This window comes from Muscardinus avellanarius, assembly GCF_963383645.1.
Source record: "Muscardinus avellanarius genome assembly, chromosome: 4".
NCBI classification, from domain to species: domain Eukaryota; kingdom Metazoa; phylum Chordata; class Mammalia; order Rodentia; family Gliridae; genus Muscardinus; species Muscardinus avellanarius.
In genome coordinates, this window is record NC_137789.1 from 103,223,188 (window position 1) to 103,241,535 (window position 18,348).

Sequence of the window (18,348 nt, forward strand, 5' to 3'; positions counted from 1 at the left end):
TTTCATCTTTACAGTTTCTGAAAAAAAATAAAATTAAAATTTAGGGAAAATACCACCAAATGTATGAATACTTGAAGAAGTTAATTGTATTGACAATGTTGATCCAACTCTCTGAACTATATTGAGGTGCTTTTTTGGATAGGTTATTTATGAAACCTGTGTGGCTTGCCAAAGCAGTGTAGGATGTTAATGTGTTTTTTGTTAAAGTTCCAGTTGTATGCTAGTGAAATATGACATATAAAAAGACCAGATTGGGAGGCTGAGACCAGAGGTTAATGGTTCGCGGCCAGCCTCAACTACTTAGTGAGGCCCTCTGCAACTTAGTGAGATCCTGTTTCAAAAAAGAGAAAGAAAGAAAAATAGAAAGGTAGGAAGAAAGAAAGAAAGAAAGAAAGAAAGAAAGAAAGAAAGAAAGAAAGAAAGAAAGGGATAAAATAGGGCTGGAGGTATAGCTTGGAGGTAGCTTAGAGGTAGAATGCCTCTGGGTTCAATCCCCAGTACACACAAAGACCACAGACACAAAGTGAGAATTTCATAGCTATTACCTGGGATTATTTTCATTAAAACAAGAAGTGTTCATATCTGAGAACATTCTAGAGTCCTTGAATGTTTGAGAATCCTAACATTACGATTGTAAAGTCCCTTAGACATCATACAGGTCAAACTCCTCACTTACCTTTGGAGGTTCTGAGGCCCAGAGATGAGGATTCTTGCTCCAATCATCCAATTGTCAACAGGGCTGCTAATTCCCACTCTACCTCCATTCTGGGTCAACTGGACTAAGTATGTTTAACATCATTTTGGAAGGTAGGGGATGAGGTGAGATTCCCTGTTCATCCTGAAGGGTAGGAGCTGTAGCTGAACTCTAGATCCGTTTTATAAAATAGCTGTGCAGTCCACTCTGATGATAACCTTCAGGACCTGCTGCTCTCTGCCCAGCCCAGCAGCCTAGTGTCTCTGAGGGCAAAGTTGGACAGTTTTCTCCTCCCCTATTGTGATTGGGTGATCTGAAGGCTGAGAAACTGTTTGTTTCTCCTGGCCTGATCCTGAATCCAGAAATAATGCTGCACAATTGTTGAGGACACTCAGGGCTACCCAGGGGTGCATTTTTCTCAAATAATCAATCTGTTCATCTCAAGAGATTTGGGGCCAGGCCTGCAGGGAAAACATGTCCAGGAATGATGCTGTATTTCTATTTCTCAGAGGCAGAGATGCGGCCACATCAAAGCAGCCAAGGCCTGGGCCAGGATCCAGGAGCAGCTTTTTGGGGAGCTGGGACTATGGGGCCAGAAATCAGAAACTATGCCCTACTGCCAGTGGGAACTGGACTGGAGAGAAGGACCTGCTCGGATGAGGAAACGCATCAGACGCTTGGCCCCATGGGAGGCCCTGGACTCAGGAAGGTGTAAGGTAGGTGCTTAGCAGAGTGTACAGGGAGACAGTGCTACTTCCAAGTGGTAAGCGTGCAGGAAAGTGGCTCTGCAGCCTTCCTGTCTCATGTTTTCATTGGGTAGGAGAGAGAATAGATGGAGGTAAACATAAGAATAACTTGTTTTAGTTTATTTTTGGTGCTGGAATCAAACCCAGAGCCTTGTGTGTACTGAGCATGCATTCTATCACTGAGCTATACCTTCAGCTCCAACACTTATTCTTCACGTCCTCTAACAGAAGAAGAGAAGCACTAATCCTCTCAGGTGCATAGGAGGGATCTGTAACTACAGCCCAGATGAATGAACAAATGAATGAGAAGATGCATAGACAGCGGTTCATACGCCCCTGACCCAGTACCACACTGCGGTCTGCAAGGGTCCGGGGGAGACTCTGGATGCCGGTGTCTGGCAATAACCAGCTTACGTCCTTTGTCATGAGCGCTTGGAACCCGCATTGCTCTGGGCATTATTTACTGCACAAGCAAATCCTGCAACAGGTTTTACAATGAACATCTCTTGAACTCAGTGATTTCTGCAAGCTCCAGCCAGGGACCCACTCAGTCCATGCGATATTGAAGCTGTCTCGGCTTCCCAAGCAGCAAAATCTGGGCAGCCTCTGGGTTTTACTCTCATGAAGCTTAATGTTGTTGTCAAGCTCACATTTGGCCTTTGAAGGGATGGACAGTCATTTAATTCATTTGGTCATGGATATAGAAAAACCTCACAACAGTTTTTTTTTTTTTTTGTGTGTGTGTGTGTGTGTGTGTGCGTGTGTTCTCATTGAGCAATGCTAATTTAAAATATTCTAGAAGGCAGCCTTCCAGACATTGAATTGCTAGCTTCCCTTCTGCATTCTTTCCAAGGTCCTGGGTTAGCTTTGTTCCCTAGTCTGTTACCCTAGAATCTTCTACCCATCACGCCTCTGATCTCCATACTTGGGAGGCTGAGACAGGAGCTTAGCAGGTTTGAGACTAACCGCAGCAACTTCATGAGACTCTCAGAAACTTGGTGAGACCCTATTTCAAGATAAAAAGTAAAATAGGGCTGGGGGTCTGTGTTGGAGTAGAATGCTCCTAGGTTCAATCCCCATTATCGCCCCCCCAAAAAAACCCCTTAATTTATTCTGCAGACACTTGTATTTTTTAACACTTGTCAGTAAGTATCTGGTGGTAGGCAGTGTTTTCCCTCAATGTATTTATTTCTTAGACACTGGAGGCAGAAAGAATAAGTAGCTTGCTCATTGTATGGGTAACATTGCCAAAGATTGGCTCTGAAACTCAGTCTCTTGTCTCTGAGGCTGTCCAACTCTGGGTCCTCTCCTTGTCTCCTCAACAGGGAAGCCCACACACAGACATCCAGCACTCCATCTAACCCTGCCCATCCTTATCTTAGTACCATGTTTGGGAGTTACTATAAATCCTACTTAAGGGAAGACTGTGAGATTTCCCCTCTGATTCAGGAACACTGATATTTGCATTTGATGTGTTCTATAGGATTTGGCACCTCCTTCCCTTTGCATCAGAAACTTGAGTGGTTTCAAGAGCTTGCATGTGCTTTTAAATCTGTGGGATGGGAGGGAAGTGTTAACGTAACATATAGCATTTAATTTCTCTTTTTCCCTGGTCTTATTTCAGGAGGACCAAGACAGAAAGAGTGATAATTCTGAAAGCAATACTGAAAACCAAGGTAATGGGTTTACCTGTTTGTCTAGTTTTTTGAACAATTAATCCAATTATTGGTTTTATTTACTATCTTATTAAAGATATTAAATTATTATCTTGGGAGGAGAAAATGCTAAAGGGCACAATTGTATTTCCAGTAAAAAAAGGAATCTGTTTCAGAACTAGACACTCTGTTAGGGGAGTAATTTTGCATTATTTGGAATAATAACAATTACGGGGAAAGGCTTTTGTTAGTTTGCTGTAACAGGGAAGCCTTTAAATGTGTCCCCAAACAATACAATTACATATTCAGTAAGTGACGAAAAATAGGAGAAAAATAACAACATGTCTTAGAACAAAAATGAATGGAATAGATATTTAATGCTTTTTATACTGAATTTTGATTATGAAAATTACAAATATCATTGTCATTATTATTTCACAGAGTCAAAGAAAAGGCTTAGAGTCATTTAATACTGTTACTCATGTTAATACTTTCTCTTTGCTTAATCAGGTTAATATTTCCCCTTTTTTGCATAATTCTCATGGAGAAATTTGGTTGAGTTGATTTACTGAAAACGTGGGGTTTGCTTCAAAGGTCATTTTGGCCTAACACACCTAAACACATATACTATATTTCACACATTATATTATGAAATTTTTCTTTCCCCCAGAGTCCACCTTTTGGTTGGAATGCTCTCGGTCTGTGAATTTCATTGCGTCTTAGGCTGTGACCAACAGCTAGGCCTCAGACCAAAGGCTACTTCTTTGCACTGATCAAGCCTGACTCATTTACTGCCGCGTAACAGGTTTTGAGTTGAGCTTTCTGTCTTGCCAGTGTGTAGTAGTATAAGCCCAGAAGTGAAAATCTTAGGCTCTGATCCTAGGTGTTTTGGGGGTCCCACTGTGACACATTGAGATGACATTGTAATATGTGTTTGCACCTATTGTCTCAACTCTTTCCACCATTTATGTTGTCCAAAAAAGAACTTTAAGTGGAATGAGAAAGTGCTTATAATTATTTTTCAGTGCTGGGGATGAACCCAGGGCCTTGCACATGTTAGGCAAGTGTTCTACTGAACAAAATCTCCAGACCTCATGATGTTTTTAAAATTAATTATTTTATTTATTTATTTATTTATTACTGAGGATTGTACTCAGGGAAATTTTTCCTCCAAGCTATGCTTCCATCCATGCTTTTTAAATTTTTTATTATGAAACAGGTTTTCTTCGAGTTGTTAAGGGTTTCCCTAAGTTGCTAAGGCTGGCTTCAAACCTGCAATCTTTCTGTCTCAGTCTCTCAGTCATGATATAATCTTGAATGAAAAAGATCTTTACAAGGAAAAGCTACAAATATAACATTATTCTTATCCTGTTAAAAGTTGCACATGCCTTCATGCATATATATGAATATATATGCACACACACGCAGACACACACACAGACACACACACACAGACACACACACACACACAGACACACACACACACACAGAGAAGATACTGGAAGCAAATCAACCACATTGTGATCAGTGAGACCTAAAAGCACAGAGACTGAGATCACACACTGGGCTCAGCAAGAGCTGCCTCTGATTCTTTTTCTAGTTCTCAGTTACCATGTGACCTTGAACACAATAATTCTCCTTTTTCAGTTTTCCCATTTGTAAAGTGAGGATGGAATGTATCTACAGCTGGGTGTGGTGGTGTACACCTGTAATCCCAGTACTTGGGAGACTGAGACAGGAGGATTGCAGGTTCAAGGCCAGCTTCACCAACTTAATGAGTTTCTCAGAAATTTAGTGAGGCCCGGTTTTAGAACAAAAACAAAAACAGGGCTAGGGATGTAGCTCAGAGGTAGTATGCCTCCAAGTTCAATCCCCAGTACCAAAAGAAAAAAGATAAAGAAAAAAAAGAACCATTATCTACAATCTAGGCAAGACTAGATAAACACCTGTCTCCAGAAGTAGCTGGCACAGGAAAGAGCTTTCTGATTAAGATCTGTTATTAGCACTCTCTCAGGGTGGATGGGTAATATTTGTTTCATTTCTCACCCCGTTTTGGCCTTTCCAAGTTTTTTAACTAGGAAGACATTGCTTCTATAATTAGAAAACATCAACAACACTTCTGAAAGTCAACAAAGTGTGGTGGAGAAGAAGCAAATACCGAGGGTTGTAGAGAGATTTTGCTTTCCTGATGAATGGCGGTAACTTTGAATTGCTGCCCTGGGGTCACTCAAATGCTGCAGGAAGGCTGGGTCTGGGCACACCCGGTACTTCTGGGCGAACCACCATGAAGGTGTGTTGACCACACCACAGGGTCAGGCAGGTGGCGTCCCTGTTCAGAAGCAGGAAGGGCGGCTGAGCAGTCCACAGCTTTCTTCCATCCTGGAGCCTTTGCAGGTCCTCTCAGCGATACAGCACATGCTATGTGTCTTCCTCCTCATGCCAAGTGGTTGGCGCCAAGACTGTGTCCCTTTCTGCTGCTGCAGATGAGCTGACACCAAAGGGAGCTGGAAGCGAGCCCGACGAGGTGGCAGTGGACTGCACCCAGCTGACCTTCTTTCCTGCCCTGCACGAAAGTCTGCACTCAGAGGATTTCTTGGAACTCTGTCGGGAAAGACAAGTTATTTTACAAGAGCTTCTTGATGGAGAAAAGGTAATTTCACTATCACAGTTATTCTTTTAGTCTGTCAGGCAGAACAGAACCAAGCTGCCTTTGCTCATATGGGATATTATGGTATGGATATAAAATGTCCCCACTGACAGTGCAAAAATGATCAAAGGTGAGATAACTGAATCAGGGCTCTAATCTCATTTGTGGATGAATCCAGTGAAGAAGTAATGATTTTACTGGATTTACTGGATGGTAACTTAAACAGGTGGGGCATGGCTGGCGGAGGTAGAGCACTGGGGGTGTGTCCCCAAGGACTATATCTGTTCCTCATTATTTCCTCTATCTCTCTTTTTCTTCTTCTTGCTATCATTGAGTAGAGCTCAGCTTTCCTCTGCCACACCCTGTTGACATTCTGTCTTGCCATTCCATCTGCCTTGGAGTTGGTCATACATGGACTGTTCCCCTAAAACAATTAGACAAATGAACTTTCCTTTTCATAGGAAAAGGAAATTGAAAAATATGTCCTGTCTCAGTCTCATCCTTTGACTTAAGCCTCAGCCTTTCTTGGCTTCATAGGTGTAGTTTAATTCAGCTTTTCACAAGGACAGCAGAGTTCTGATCGCCTCCAGCAATACCTGGGACAGTAATGACTCAATTATTCTGTGCTGCCTTTGCATCATTGATTAATGAATCCCAGAACCACAAACACATTTCTCTGCAAACAGGTCCATTTGATGGGAGGGTGGTCAACTTAATGCCTGTGAATCATGGGTCCCTGCCAGTCGCCACATGTTTGGGGATGGTCCCTGGGATCGCTCCATGCAGCCTCCAGGTCCACCCAGAGTCCCCGCTCCAGTGAGGGTTCTTTCTTGCTGTTGTTCCCTTTAATTGCATGTAAAATTAAACACCAGTTAAAAAAAAAAACTCAGTGTAAAATATGAGCTTGACTTTGGTAGAAAGAACCAGCTCAAAGAGAGGTGTTTTTGCTCTAGACAGCAAACAGCGGTTCTTCCAAGTACTTTTAGCCTCAGCTGCTAGTAGGAGGTGAAGCAGGCCGCTAACCTTCCCAGGCTGAAATTTCCCATCTGGGTGAGTTGTCACAGCTTTTTCAGAGGCACAAGGCATGTGATACCCCTTCCTGGGACCTCTGTGGTATGCTCTGTACATTGGGCCATGCCCGAGCTGGACCTTAGCTCACCCTGCTCCTTTACATACATACACGCATACATATGTACACGTGTGCACACACACACACACACACACAGCTCCTTTTTCATTCTGATTACACAGAATTTCTTATGATCTCCAAGTATGCGCAGCAGGTTCAAGACTTTGTACCTTAGAATGGGCCTCTCCTACCCTGGACCCCGGCCTTAGAACCCCACCCTGTAACTGTTGAGTTGAAACTTCTAGATATGTAGCCTGTGAATACAAACTTTATAAAGCTGCCTCAGTGATTCTCATTTATACCTTTTGAAATAAATGCCCTAGACCCTGAGCCCTGGATCTGCAATATTCAAAGCTATTCTGCTAGATCCATGCTCCAATTCCAATCAATATGCAATATTCAAAGGTATCCCATTAAAAGTATGCTCCAATTACAATCAATATTCAGAGGCATCCCCTTAGAAACATGCTCCAATCCCCATAGGCAGTTCTTCAGTGAAGGCGAGCTATGGCAGGAATCCTGCTCCAAACAGTCCTCATAACATGGGTATGCCTCACATTATGCTGGGGCAACCGAACAAGATGACAGACATTGCCTTTTCCGCAGGTCTCCTGCAAGCCTGCCCAGAAAGCAGGGAGGCTGGGCGGCTCGCAGGCGTCTTGCAGAAGTGGCAGGAGCCGGCAGGCAGGGGGCACCCCTGCGCCTCCTCTCAACCTGCAGATAGGAACTGGGGACAGACAAGCATTGCATTTCTCTCCATATTTGCTAATTTTGTATACATATATGAATAGTGTCTATTTGTTGTTTGGATATACATTTCTTATTATTAGTGTGACTGAATACTTCGTGAAGATGTGATCAAATTAGAAAGAGTAGAAGCTTATGTTTATGGCTAGCCAACACAAACGTAATTTACGTGGCCTATTCCCTTTTAATACTTACCTTTTTCTTAGCAATCTGTGCTTTTTTATGAAAAATGAGAATATAAATATGTACTTATATTGCATATGCAATATAATATATTTATAATTATAATAGTATACACTATGTTATATGTTATATAACATTCTATAGCATTGGAATCCAGGGGCATTCTATTTGGGAGGTTGAGACAGGAGGATCGCAGTTTGCAGACAGCCTCAGCTACTTAGTGTGGCCCTTTGCAACTCAGTGAGACCCTGCTTCAAAATAAAGAACAAAGCCAGGCATGGTGGCGCACACTTGTAATCCCCAAGCTTGGGAAGCGGAGACAGCAGGATCGCGCAGGTTTGAAGCCAGCCGCGCTGGCTTAGGAGACCCTGTTTCCAAATAAAAATATAAAAAGTAGGTCTGGGAGTGTAGCCCGGAAGTAGAAGGGTTTCCAGGAACCCCAGTACCACCAAAAAATAAAAAAAAGAATAAAAAACAGGGCTGAGGACATATGACATATATGATACATGATATATATTTTAAAATGTATAATATATTATTACATATAATGTGTATATTATCTAACATTATATATTATATGTCACATAATATGCTGTATTGTTTTGAAAGCCAAAGATGTAGAAAGGGGAACATATGAGAAACATGAGCGCATCAACTGTTCAATATTTTACTTTTTAGTGTTAGGTTTTTTAAGTTCTGTATATATTCTAGATATTAGTCCTCTATCAGAGGAGTAGCTGGCACTGACTTTCTCCCATTCTATAGGCTCTCTCTTCAGACTCTTGATTGTTTTCTTTGCTACGTAAAGCTTTTTAATGCCATCCCATTCATCGAGTCGCAGTTTCATTTTCTGAGCTTCCCTATTGAGGAATTATCTACCAGTGCCTGCGTGCTGGAGAGTTAGTCCTATGTTTTCTTCTAGCAATTGCAAAGTTTCTGGTCTATTTTCTAGGTCTTTGATTATATATATATATATATATATATATATATATATATATATATATATATATGTTTGTTTTTTTGGTGGTACTGGGGCTGGGGTTCCTGGAAACCCTTCTACTTCCAGGCTACACTCCCAGACCTATTTTATATTTTTTTTATTTGGAAACAGGGTCTCTTAAGCCAGCACAGCTGGCTTTGAACCTGCACAATCCTCCTGTCTCCACCTCCCAAGCGTGCTCCACCATGCCCAGCAGTCTTTGATCCATCTGGAGTGAACTCTTGTGCAGGGAGAGGAGTAGGGCTGAGGCTATTCTTTCTCATTTTGTCTGCACACACACATAAGAGCACACGCAGGAGCAGGCTGTTCCTTGGTACCTCCCATGACCTCTCTGAACCTCAGCTTTCCACCTACAGAATCGGGGTGTTGCACCACACTGCTCACTAATAACGCTAGAGAGGAGGGCGGGAGCACCAGTTGTCCTTGCTTTCTATGGATGTGCCCACCGAGGCCTGAATTTTAGGGTTCAGGAGAGCATGCTGATGTGAGCCACCGCCAACCCCCCCCCCCCCCCGAGCCCTCTAACTTCAGCTTGGTCACTTCTGGATTTCCAAACAACCTGTTTGTCATCGTACACAGAGTGGTATAGTGACCTTCTTAGTTATCTGTCCATCAGTAATGACAATATATCATCTAGCTGATCTCAAAAAAGTTCTATTAGGAAGCAAAAGTTCCACTCTTGTAAAGGTGATCGATAGCATCATGGCATGAGGGATGTCTTAGTCACGAGTAAACACAGGGATGGAGCTCTCCCAGGGCTCATTTAAATGGAAGAGCAGGTAATAGTTCACTTGGGCTCATTTTCTAGTTTTTAAGATGCCATATCTTTTCTAGCAGAATCGATGTTCAAGCTATTAACCCAGCACTCACCAGACATTTTTTTCTTGTGGTTTGGCTTATTCTGGCTGTTACTTAAGTCTCCCCAAAGGGAAGCTCCCAATCAGGGCTGATGCTCTGAGGGCCCTGCTGCTGGCACTATGGAGGTTGCCACGGGTGTCTGGCATCAAGGGAAGGGGTCAGGCTTTGGTGGCCCTTAGGCTAGGGTTGCTAACTTGGCTTCACATCTGACTGTGCAGTATTGAGGATGGAGCCTGTTTTGAATCCACCTATAAAAGATACAAGAGAAAAAAGTTTAAACAGCTTGGTACAACACTTTGTATTAGTCTATTTTCTGTTGCCATAATGAAGTACTTGAGGTTGGGTAACCTTATGAAGAAAAGAGGTTTATTTTGGCTCATGGGTCTGAAAGGTCAAGAGCTCATGTCTGGAATTGTCTTCTTGCTGGCAGAATCTCAAAGTGGCACAAGGTATCACATGGTAAGAGACAGGAAGTGTGTGTGTGTGTGTGTGTGTTGTTGTTGTTGTTGTTTTTGTTGTTTTTGTTTTTGTTGTTGTTGTTGTTCTTCTTCTTCTTCTTCTCCTCCTCCTCCTCCTCCTCCTCCTCCTCCTCCTCTTCTTCCTCCTCCTTCTCCTTCTCCTTCTTCACCTCTTCTTTCTTCTTCTTCCCCTTCTCTTTCTTCTTCTTATTGTTTCTCTTCATTTTTGAGTACTGGGGATTGAACCCAGGAGCATTCTACCTCTGGCCTACACTCATAGCCCTTTTTTAATTTTTATTTTGAAACAGGGGCTCACTAAGTTGCTGAGGGTCTAGTTAAGTTGCTTCTCAGCTCTCAAGTACTGGAATTACAGGTGTGTGCCACCACTCCTGGCTTCCTCTTCTTCTAAAGTATTCAGTTCTAGAGACTTCACTCTGAAGAACTTGTCTAATCCTAATAAACTTTGGATTAAGTTTCCACCCCCTTAATACTTTACTTTTCAACACACGTCCTTGGGAGACACATTCAAACCTCCTCCAAACGCGAGGATGGGGTGCCTCTGCTCATCTCAGACATACTGAGCTCCTCTAATCTGTGCTTTCTGCCTCTAAGCTCTGAACTGGATTTTCCTTCCCTGAAACGTTCTTGCCCTGGCTTTTCAATAGTGTTGCCCTGTTTCCATCCTTCAAGTCTCTATATAAAACAGTGCCCTTTTTGAGTTTCTCACTGCTTTGCTTTATTGTTATTACTTTATTTTCTCTTTTGGCATATATTGCAATTTGTAATCATTTGCTGGTTGACTTGAAAATCCATTATCTACCTCCCCCACTGGAGTTTAAGCCCCACAAGATAGACTTGTTGTCCATCTTATCCACTTGTGTTCACAAAATCTGCTCAGAGCTCAGCAGGGAGGAGGTTCTGAGTCCATATTTGTTGAACAGATGACAATCTGAATGAATGAATGAATGAATGAATGAATGAAATTATAAATAAGTTCACACTGAACGCTGTGGCTTGGAAAGTGGCTTGAGAACAAGTGTTTCCAACAAACTGGATTTAGGAGGGAGAGGCCAAAGGAGCCAGCTGCTAGCAGTGAGGTTGTTGCAGAATTGAGACCCTTGGATGGCTGTCTCTTGGGAAAACTGGCTCAACTCTGACTCCCCTTGGAACAAACCCTCAGTGGGTTTTGCTTTCTAGCCTTGCCCTTGACTTTGACTAACCCTATCTGATGCTTGAGTTAGAGAACAGGCCAGGCGTTGCAGGGTGGGCTTTGCAGGTTTCACCACTGTGGCTACATCATTGCTCCACAAGGTGAGCAAGCAACTCCTGTCTCAGGCTGTGCCATTTACAAGGTTTCTTAGTCTGGCTCACGTTTATGCAACAAAATGCCTAATGTTGGGTAATTTTAAAAAATGTTTTTAATAATAATTTTTAATAATAATTTTTAAAAATATTTTAAAATATGTTTATTTTGGTACAGGGTTCTGGTGCTGGAAAGTCTAAGCAGCATAGTGCCAATGTCTGGCTTCTATCCAAGGCCTCGTGATGGATAGCATCACAAGATGGGAGGTGGGGAGAGAAAGGGAGATTTTGCCTTGTGAGACAAGAAACAAAGAGTAGACCAAGGAAACCAGACTTAGTTTATAACAACCCCTCTATTTTGTCTTAAAGATCCAATCTGCTCTCTCAAAGGTTCCACCACCTCAAATAGGGAGGGGCAAACCATATTTGAACCATAACACTAAGTAACTGGTCTTTGGTGAGATCCTCCTGCCTCAGTCTTCCAAATAGCTGGGACTACAGGCATATGTCACCACACCTCAGCCTTTGGCGAGATGCTTATCTCCTAAGACCTCTTTCTCCCTTTCAAAAATACCAGTTCTGCTTTTGTACAGCTGAACTTAGCACAGAATTACCCTGAGAAAATACTGTCCTTGGCCTCACTCTAAGTTCCTCTAGGTTCCTGTCATTATTTATTTTAATCACGTTTTCTCCTGAGATTCATTTGATCTAGGATCCACTTACCTGCAGGACTCTGGGTCATTGTCACAGGTTAGCTTCCCCAGGGAGCTAACTATGAGCCAAAGATGAATTGGGCAGGAGGTTTCTTGGGAGTGAGTATCCCAGAGGAGAAGCATACCTGTAGTGAAGTTTCTGCAAACTTCACCTATTCCACCTGGGACCTTGAAGTTTAAATGGTACTTCAGAGAGGAAGCAAAGAGGCTGGGCCTCTCTACTCCACACTGACCAGTTACTGGGTTAGTGCCACTGGAAAGTGACATGATCTTGGCCCAGGTTCTCTCTGCAGCTCAGGCAATTCTGGAAAGCTGCCCACATTTCCAGTCACTGGAGAATGTATGCTGTGGTCCAGGAGGAAAGGTCTGGAAGGACACCAAGCATCCTCTATGCATACTTGCCTTGGACTTGCAGAGACAAGTTTTGAGCTTATTTTGAGACAGACCTGGATTCTAGTCCTGGCTCAGCTGCTCACCAGCAGGACCTCTGTAACTGAGGGTTGCCTCATGTCGGGTAAACATGCCTCCCTGCTAACTGCAGAATGCTTTGTGTGGTTATGGAGAGGCTTCAAGTGAGAGGAAGGATTTCATCATGCCTAATATAGCAATGGACATCACCTCCATACCTTGATAGGGATGGCAGTGTCCTTGGATCAGTGACGAGCCACACAGGGTATTGAATGGATAAGTGCTACACAGGTTGTGAGCAGCAGTCTGTCAGTCTTGCAAGGCACTACCTTCACTTCCAAGTGTCCCAGCAGGACACTGGTCACTGTCCTCCTGTTTTGTAAGAATTGTGGTCACGCTTCACATGCACACATCCTAACTCTGGCACTTTCTCCCTCTAGGTGACACAGAAGTTTTCTCTTGTGATTGTACAGGGCCACTTGGTCTCAGAAGGGGTCCTGCTCTTCGGCCATCAACACTTCTACATCTCTGAGAACTTCACCCTGTCTCCCACAGGTGAAGTTTACTGCACTCGCCACTGTTTATCCAAGTGAGTTCTCCACTCTCTCCACCAGATTTTCCCTGAGCCCTACCTCCTTTCTGGCCAGCCCCACTCCACCCCTTCCACTTGGTTCTTTATTTGGGTTGGGGGCATGAAACTGAACCAGGAGCTGAAGCAGAAGGACTTGCAGTCTACAGTCATGGGCTGTCCGTGATCATGGTTCCCCAGGACTGAAGTCTGCAATAAGCAGCAGCGTGGCAGCATCTCATGTCTCTCCTGATATGGAGTGTACCATGCATGGTACATAGGGATCTCCCTCGGGTTATTTGGATAACTGTATGTAATCACATCAGATTGTGCACATTACAATTTGTTGATTGTTCATTTTATGTAAGAGGAGAGACGCTGCCCCTTCATGGTAAAATCTTAGGTTTCAACCCAGACCTACTAAATTAGAAACTGGGAAGAGAAAAGACTCAGAAGTCTGTGTTCTAATAATTCCTTCTGGTGATTCTGATGTGATCTAGTTTGAGAGCCACTGGGCCAAGAGATTATCTTGCCAAGGGCTAAGAGGTTATCTTCTATAATGCTTGGCATTTCCTCTATGCCTCTTCTTCAGAGGCAACTAATGTAATTGACAGCCTAAGAAACACATTCTTTTCACAAGTTTGGAGCACACTATCATCATAGCACAAAATTTATGTCATGGGAGCCTCTTGGTGGTGTGTACTTGCAAAGAGTATCTGGGACTGGTGTGGGAAGAGAGGAATACCTGAGGAAGTGGCTAAGATATGGTGCTTGGAGAACAAATGAGAATTGGAGAGAAATATTGAGTAATTTCTACATCAATGAACACCAGTATCTTTGTTAGGAAATTCTAGGATACTTCATCAGCATTCAGTGTGTTTGGTCTATGTGGATTTGACCAGTTCATATTGGCCAATTCTCTTGAGTGTAACCATTCCAAGTCAAGTTGACCACGTTTGCACTTTCCCCACAAGTTCAGTTGTCAAGTTGCATGTTATCAGTTGGACATTGCTTCTGAAACATTCAGATGAAGATTTCTTCACAGAGATGGTCTTGCCTCTTCTGACCAGTAGAAGTTTCAATGGTGGCAAGATAACCTCTTAGACCCGTGGCTCTCAGACTAGCTCACATAAGAATCACCAAGAAGACTTATTAGAACACAGAGTTCTGGGTCTTTCCCCCTTCCCAGTGTTAGCAGGTCTGGGAGAAGACCTAAGATCTTACCAACTTCCATGCTCAGCCTGATTCTACAACTGGTCTGGGACCACACATGGAAAACCATTGTCTTAGGCTATTAACAGAGGAACCAGACTCTTGACCTGTCCATACCTAAGGATTTTAACTCTCAGGTGTCATGTGATTTTCAAACTATGTCAGGAAGCAAGAGTTAAAAGAATGTGGAAGAGTTGACATCTACCTACCCTCCTTGGATTTAGATTTGCCTTATCATGCTCCACATTTTTCTCTCTGCTAATTTCCATCTTTTATTCATAGCAAACATTCACCAGTTGCTGCAAGTCTTATGTGCCTTTCCAAGACAGGAGGAGCGTAATTAATACTGGGCCTACTCATCCCATCTTATCGCTCATGTTTTATTGATAATGATCAATATGGACAATGGGTCTGCAAGTTTGCCTTTGTGGGTGCTGATGAAAGCTTTCCCCTCTGCCTCTCTGCATGGCCTTCCCATGTGATGACTTGTATTATCCTTGGCTGCACTCCTCACCTTGTTCATTCAGATTGAGCTGGATAAGATCTTGATTAGATAAATTGTGTTTATGAGATGCATCTAATCAAGATCAAATTGACTATCTCTGCACTTTTAATAGAAGCCTAGTGGTCTGGCTGTGTAGATTCACTTGATTTCCAAGACAGACAGACTTCCCCTGTCTGGAAAAGTACTTTTCTAGGATGCAAGCAGAAGTAGATTGAGAACAAATCACTCCCCCAGAGTACCATTGGGGGATTGCATGCACAGGTAATTTTAGTTACCGTACCTCAAAGAAGTGTTTGTTAATCAGACAGTGCTTTCTCTCTGGGGTCTTGTCTATGGCCTGAAGACAGTATTGGCACTCTGGAGGCACAGTTTGGAGACAGGCTCTTAGATCATGTCAGATCAAGGGGGATTAAGTCTTATTTTGACCATCGAGACTAAGGAAGATACATAAATATGCCTGTTAAAAATAAAGCTAAGTCAACCCTGAAATGCTTCTATACAGGACTGCCATCAAGCTGAGTGCAGTTGAGCATTAGACCTTGAAAGAGGCTCTCAGATGTATCATAAAAATATCCCAAGTCAAGTTCAAGAACACTGCAAATTCCCCATCATGAGTGGTCTTGGGTACTTTGGAACTTTTCTCAGAAACTAAAGGATCTTTTGAGAAACTCAGCTTTTACTTATACTGGGTTCCATCCTTGCCTGAAACTTGAGTGGCTATGTGGCTATATTAACTTACTAGGACTGTCAAACACTGAATGGCTTAAAAAAAAAAAAAAAACCAAGACCAAAACCAGAAATTTATTATTTCACAGTTGTAGAAGCTAAAAGTAGGAAACGGGGTGCCAGCAGGGCCATGCTTACTTTGCCTGTTCAAGGGGAGAAGCCATCCTCATCCCCTCCAGCATCTGGCTTTTGCAGTTGATCTTTATCTGGTAGTCTTATCACTCCAGTCACCTGGCTGACTTCTCCCTGTGTCTGTTTTCATGCTCAAATTTCCTCTTTTTATTCGGACAACAGTTGTATTAAAGTTGGGCCTACCTTAATGGCCTCATTTTAACTTGATGACTTCTGTAAATATCCTTTTTCCAAATGAAGCCCCATGCTAACTTTAATACATTTCTTTCAGAAACACAATTCTATCATAAAAATGGAAGACAGGCTCACAATACATTGCACTTACCTGATTTACTGGAACCCAAACCATTCAACAGGGCCCCTAGTGATAGGGTGCTAAAATAAGATACCTCTTCCACATCAGCAGGCAGTTTTAAGGCATCATTTCTCTGCTTAATTTAATTCAACAAATGTTTACTGAAAATATGTCTTGCACCAGTTATTATGGTAAACTCCAAGGATACAAAGACATGAGACAGATGTAGGCTGAGTCTACAGAAGAGTTCGTGATCTAATGAATAATTCCAGGCACAAGTCTGACGATAATTAACTTCAAATGGGAGATGGCAAATCGAAGTGTATTTTATTCTGCAATCCATTTTATCAGAGACCAGATCAGCAACCAATATCAGGACTATCACTTAACTCATGGTGATTTCCCTATAAGAATATTAAAAGCTATAGTATAATAATTATAATAATAATTTTACTATATCATGATGTATGAAACAAGGCAGTAGAACTGTGAATAGTTTTCTATGAGCCATGGCAACAGGTCTAAATGAAGAACATGTGTGGGGAGAAACATGCCAAGAGATGTTGCGTGTGTGTGTGTGAAAATATCACTTTGGATCTCACTACCATGTATAATTGCACTGTACCAATAACATTCTCTCTCTCTCCTCTTCTTTTTGGCACTGAGGATTGAACTCAGGGACATTTTACCCTGAGTTCAAACCCCTGTACCCCAGCTCTTTTTATTTTTATTATGAAGCAGAGTCTTTCTAAGTTTCTGAGACTGGCCTTGAACCGGCAATCCTCCTGCCTCAGCCTCTCAAATACTGAGATTACAGTCAGGCAACACCATGCTTGGCTCCCCAGTAACACTCCAAAAAAATTAAGCAAATATAAAAGAACATGGATCAGTTTCACTTTCATACCTATCAACCACGGATGCCTAGAAGCTGATTTATAGATCACAGGCTGTCAAAGACATCCAATCACAGCTATGTGACTAATGCTACAGACAGACCTCAGTGTGGACTTCCATCAGTGAATCAGTGAACTAAATGTATATTTCACCCTTTCTGAGGATTTGGGCCTATCTCAAGATTCCTGTCCTAGATAGTTAGACAGTTTCTATAAGCAAGAAAAAAATGACCATTTTTCTACCTCAGAGTCCCTTTCCATTTTCCTGAGCATTCTTTCTCATACCATCAGTGTTTCAGGATCTGTAAGCACAAAATGAAAAGCAGAAACCAGTTGGTAGAGTTCTGTAAAAGCTAGGGATCCTGGCCAGGTATGGTGGCGCACACCTATAATCGCAGTACTTGGAAGATTGAGACAGGAGGATTGCAAGTTTGAGGCTGGCCTGGGCAGCTTAGCAAGATCCTTAGCAACTTAACAAGACCCTGTTTCAAAACAAAAAATAAAAAGGACTGGAGTGTAGCTCAGAGACAGAAGACCCTGGGTTCAATCCCCAGTACCATCCAATCTGTGGGATCTTTGTCTTTTGCCTCAGGGAAAGGTTTTAGAGCCAGTGGACCTAGGTTTGAATGCAAGTTCTATTTATTAATAACCATGTGACCTAGGAGAAGTCTCATCTCTCTGAAATGCAGTTTCCTGATTTACAATATGAGAATTTTAATCATGCATGCTCAGTAGAGATCTATTTTGAGGATCAGATTGGACAATGAATAGGGAACCCCTCGGCAGGCTGTGAGCATGACTGTCATTGAACAAACATGCCTGGAGCTCAGAAGAGGATGAGGGGACAGAGCCACGGGCACAATCAGTGCCTGTAGGGGAGAGAAGCCAACATAATGTGCAGCCAAAGTGGGAAGGTATTTGTTGTGATTCCATAAGCATGATTTGCAATTGCTATTCCTACTAGACCTTGGCCTATACCAAGGAGAGGAAGCAGAATTATCACTGTGGCCCACTGGGAGGCAGAAAAGTTTAGGGGAATTTCAGCTTAGACCCAGCAGAGGTATTAATAGTGGACAAAGTGCCTGGGCCCAAAGAGGGTTTGCACTGAAGCATCCTACCAGAACCAAAGTCACATTTGTCAACCCTGCAGTGAAGCAGCTGGAAGCTGAGGGCCTGCGTGTCTGTTCTGAGAAGGGGTGGGAAGGGGCGTGGAGAGCTGGAGTCTGTATCTTACAAGGGGCTCTGGCTTCCCTCCTGCCCAGCAGTGGCCCACAGCAGGATGTGCAAGGTCAAGCTCTGCCTACTTGAACACTGCCTCACTACTGCAGACTGTTGGGAATTCCTGCCAGGCCTCTGACAGCCTGACCTGTCTCAGATGGCCCTGGGATGGTGGGATGGGGGCCTGTGGCCTGGGCAGGAGACCTTCCCTGGGAGGAGATGGAACAATCAGCTCATCAGTTCCCAGTAGGGTCCTTCA

The 18,348-nt window shown here is 42.9% G+C and overlaps 1 protein-coding gene across 1 annotated transcript in view; it reads left to right on the top strand.

Annotated features, from left to right (window-relative positions):
* WDFY4 (WDFY family member 4) overlaps positions 1–18,348 on the top strand; it is a gene marked incomplete at both ends in the record, with an annotated part of 274,912 nt that overhangs the window by 180,015 nt on the left and 76,549 nt on the right. Inside the window, 4 exons of the mRNA XM_080694795.1 lie at positions 1,204–1,410; positions 3,065–3,116; positions 5,579–5,745; positions 12,981–13,129. Coding sequence (XP_080550921.1) covers positions 1,204–1,410; positions 3,065–3,116; positions 5,579–5,745; positions 12,981–13,129 — 575 coding nt within the window. The remainder of the gene's footprint in view (positions 1–1,203; positions 1,411–3,064; positions 3,117–5,578; positions 5,746–12,980; positions 13,130–18,348) is intronic.